The 4,096-nt window shown below is 44.7% G+C and overlaps 1 protein-coding gene across 1 annotated transcript in view; it reads right to left on the minus strand.

The window, feature by feature from the left end:
- Positions 1-4,096, minus strand: part of LOC107593888 (mastermind-like protein 2) — a 72,594-nt gene that overhangs the window by 23,498 nt on the left and 45,000 nt on the right. Inside the window, exon 2 of the mRNA XM_016283769.1 lies at positions 1,131-2,783. Coding sequence (XP_016139255.1) covers positions 1,131-2,783 — 1,653 coding nt within the window. The remainder of the gene's footprint in view (positions 1-1,130; positions 2,784-4,096) is intronic.

Below are 4,096 nucleotides of genomic sequence, written 5' to 3' on the forward strand. Positions count from 1 at the left end.
GAGAGAGAGAGAGAGGGAGTCACAAAGCCTTTGCTCTTTACTACATAAACAAACACATATTCTCACTTCAGAGCAAAACATTTATAAAACTCTATATCTTCTCTTTTTTTCATTCAAGAAATAATATTTTTAGACATGACACAGTAACAAAACAACTGAAAGAACAGTAATTTTTGGCCCTATCCTAATTAACAGAGATGGACTGAGCATGTTCAGCCTTTTAGCATGAATGCTAATCACATACAAAGACTCACATTCCTTCACTCTGTTCAGCTGTCCATTCAATTAACCGTTGGAGCTTCCTAACTGCCCCCCTTATACACACATCAGAGTTGGAACACCCACTCCCCTCCCTTCCCATGGTACACACCACAGGGTGCTCACTCCATCTTTCAGAAACAGTCTCCCCCAGTATGAAGTGAGCACACCCAAAGCTCCACAAGCTAATGGGAAAACCAGGGCTGTAATTCCCTCTTCTTATATCTTTGGATTTTTAATTGCTTACTTCTAGAAGACCTGTATAAAACGTAATTCTTTTTATACTTTTTCAATGCGCTAAATCATCTGCCGACTCTATAAATCAAGAATTTTGAAGACAACACAGATGCATCACAGTCTTAGGAAATAACAACTATAGAGGTCATCTATTGCTTGCACTTAAAAGTAAAGTGTCAGTTTCGTGCCACTACTGACACCAAATAGAATCACAAAAATAAAATGGTCTACATCCACCCCGCTCCCATCTTCCGCTGTTTGGCCAGACCATCTAAGAACAAATAAGTTTACACTCTTTGGAAAGTCAGCCAAAGACTGGCTTAATTTAATTTGTCTCTGCACATTAACCTGGGGTAAAAGAAAGTAAAATGTACTCGCATCACCTATACACTATATAGTGAAACTTGTACAAACTGACAGAGACTGTTCTGTATTCAACTCTATTTTCTACATTTATAAAACACATCAAGTTAGACATAAAGAAAGCACTATTCCTGAAGGTAATGAATTTCCTAAAGGTCACATCAAAAGTTGATTTTTATACTAACTGTCTGGCTTTATATCATTTGTGAAAATATGTTTTGTAATATATGACATTCCACACATAAGTTTAACAAGCAAGCAATGGTACTCACATCTCTGCAGTGAGGCACGATACCACCAGCAGGCATCCCCCTTTGCACACGCTGTGGCAAAAGATGTCCATGTCCTGTGGCTGATGTGGGCGTTGTGGGCTGCATGCTAGCATTGCGGTATGCTCCCACAGTCAGAGGACCCAGTTTGGTCACAGAGGGATTGGGGTCAAAATGACGTAACGGCTTGGTGTTGTTGAAAGAGTATGGTTCTGGACCCATACCAGCTGTGGTGGTCTTGTTTAGTTGCAGCTGTGAGGGTTTTCCCTGTGCCTGCATTAGGAGCTTGAGGCTACTGGGTGGCTGGTTGGATGTGATGGCCTTGAACAGCTGACTAGACATTGCAGGTGCTTGAGTATTTTGTGAGTTGAAAATATGCCCTTGTGTGTGAGGTTGTGTTCCTTGTTGGCATTGCCCAGCTGGACTCTGATGTTTATCTGGTCGGTAAGGAGGTGATGGTCGAGTGTTGTTTGATGCTGGGGCCACACCAGGAAGATAACTTGCCTGAGAACCTTGGATTGCAGTGCCTGAAACTCCTGGTGGGGCATTTCCAGACAGAATGCTGTTCTGGGGGCTGAAAGGGGGCTGAGCAATTGCTGGGCTGGCTAGCTTTTCTGGCCTGTAGGGTGGTGAAGGTCCGGTGGATGGGGCTGGAGTCATGCTAGAGATTAGAGAACTCTGGGGGCTCTGAATATTACCTGCTGGGCTGAAGGGCTGCTGATGAGGCGATGAGTTAGGCAGTTTATCCCCTGGTCGGTAAGGTGGAGAGGGACCAGCCCAAGAAGTACTCTGCTGGCCCAATCCAGACAACCCCGACTGTGCAGGTGGGGGACCTGCACTGTTGTTGGAATGATGCTTACTATTCGATGCCATCTGCTGAAGCTGTTGGGCCCGGGACACCTCATGCCAGTTGGATCCGGCCCGGCTTGATAAGGCAGCAGAAAGCATGGGTGATCGTGCTTGATTTTGCCCTTGTGAAGAGGAGGAGGACAGGGGTGATGCTGAGAGTGGAGACGGAACTGTTTTGGAAGGGTGTGGTAGAGTATATGGTGCTCCAGCAGGACTTGGACCCACTTGAGGGGACCCAGCTTGAGAGAAACCAGGGGACTGAGTGAGGTGGGTCTCTAGGTGTGACTGTCTCTGTGGAGACCTTTTGGGGGTGCCATTACCCTCTAGGTGCACAAAACCTCCAGCACTACTTGCCTGGTCATCACTTTCTTTTCCTAAGATCTTCTCAATGTCAAGCTCAGGTAAAGAGGGATCAGGGTTCTTTGTAAGTTCATCCAAAATGTCCTGCAGTTCTTGTTCCACTGAAGGAGTGGCCGAATTCCCATTTGGGTTGAAGTGACTTGTCAAGCCCCCTGAGCCTCCCCCGGTCCCTGGCGTTGATCCAGGACTAGCATTTGGGGGTATGGAATATGGAGACCCCAAATTGTTGTTGTTGCTGTTCAGTCGATTAGCTTCCAGAACACCCCCCTGGTTGTCCATCCCAGAAGGGAATGGGGGCTGAGGGTAGCTGGGGCCCATGGCCAGGGTGACATCTTCCAGACATAGACGTTTGCCACCTCCCTGGGTCATAGACGTGTCAGAGACCCCGTTTAGAGATGCAGAACTCTCGACGGCCCCAGTCAATTTCCTCTTCAGGGATCCTAGCAGCTGTGGAGACACAGAAAGACGAAGTCTTGTTATCATGGCAAGTTGCTTCAAGGAAAACAGAATGGTGACCATCAAAAAAAAAAAAAAGATTGCAAACCAGAATTGTGTAATGTTATGTGACAACTTTTACTAAGAGTCAAAATCTGGACATTCATTCACATTTCTCAATATATATTTAGTTTTTTTTGGCAACAACTTGATTGTTACCACAAGTCAACTGGTCTGTTACTGCCCACAAATGGACTGTAGGGATCTCAAGGCTCTATCTTTTAAACACTACCAGTATGAATGCCTATTTCCAAAATGGGCTTTTTGGGATCTGAGCCTTCCCAGGCCCAGCTGTTGTCCAATTGTGCCAGAAGTGGGATGATTCAGCAGACCGTTTCCATAAGTGCATGGGTCAACACCGTGAACACCCTTCTCTCTTACCCCATCCTCCCCAATTCTAGCTCTCTGGAGAGCCCTCTTAGCGGATTAAGACTAAAGAGCTGCCAATCAAAAGCGCTTCATTCACATTCAGAATGAAGACAGAGCCTGGGCATTTTTTAGATGTGTGGCCTCCAAGGAACTCCTATTACCAAAGCAAAGCATTGAATGAAACTTAAAACAGAATGCTGGTAAACTAAAATAGTAAGTGTTCATTCTGGTCTTACAAAATCAACCAGAAAAATCAGGTATTAGCAGTGTCAGTTCATGAGAGCAACACATTTTTAGCCTTTTTTTTCTTTCTTTATCATTTAAAGGGGTCATATGATGCTGCTAAAAAGAACATTCTTTTGTGTATTTGGTGTAATGAAATGTGTTTATGCGGTTTAAAGTAAAAAAAACACATTATTTTCCACATACTGTACATTATTGTTTCTCCTCTATGCCCCGCCTTTTTTACAACAAACGCGTCGATTTTTACAAAGCAAAGGTCTGAAAAAGCGAGGTGTGCTGTGATTGGCCAGCTATCCAATGCGTTGTGATTGGCCGAATACCTCAAGCATGAGACGGAAATGTTACGCCCCTCACCATACTGTTGATGCCGTGTCCCGGCTGGAGCGACGAGACAAAAACATTAAAACCCATTACAAACTAGGCATTTGTTGCATCCAGTGGGGACATAATTACTGATTATAATGACTTATACTGATCTTTTTACGCGTTGCATTGCATCGCGCCGCGTAAACATAAAACTCTGTCTGCATTTGTGATCGGAGAAATGACAAACAACAAGCGCTACTCTACACTGCCCAAAACTCGCGTTTGAATCATCAGTGGCAAGTCCTTTAAATGAAAACGTACTTACAGACTGTGAGTCAGAACTGCCG

The sequence above is a fragment of the Sinocyclocheilus grahami genome, unplaced genomic scaffold (genome assembly GCF_001515645.1).
Source record: "Sinocyclocheilus grahami isolate Dianchi unplaced genomic scaffold, SAMN03320097.WGS_v1.1 scaffold10.1, whole genome shotgun sequence".
Lineage (NCBI taxonomy): Eukaryota > Metazoa > Chordata > Actinopteri > Cypriniformes > Cyprinidae > Sinocyclocheilus > Sinocyclocheilus grahami.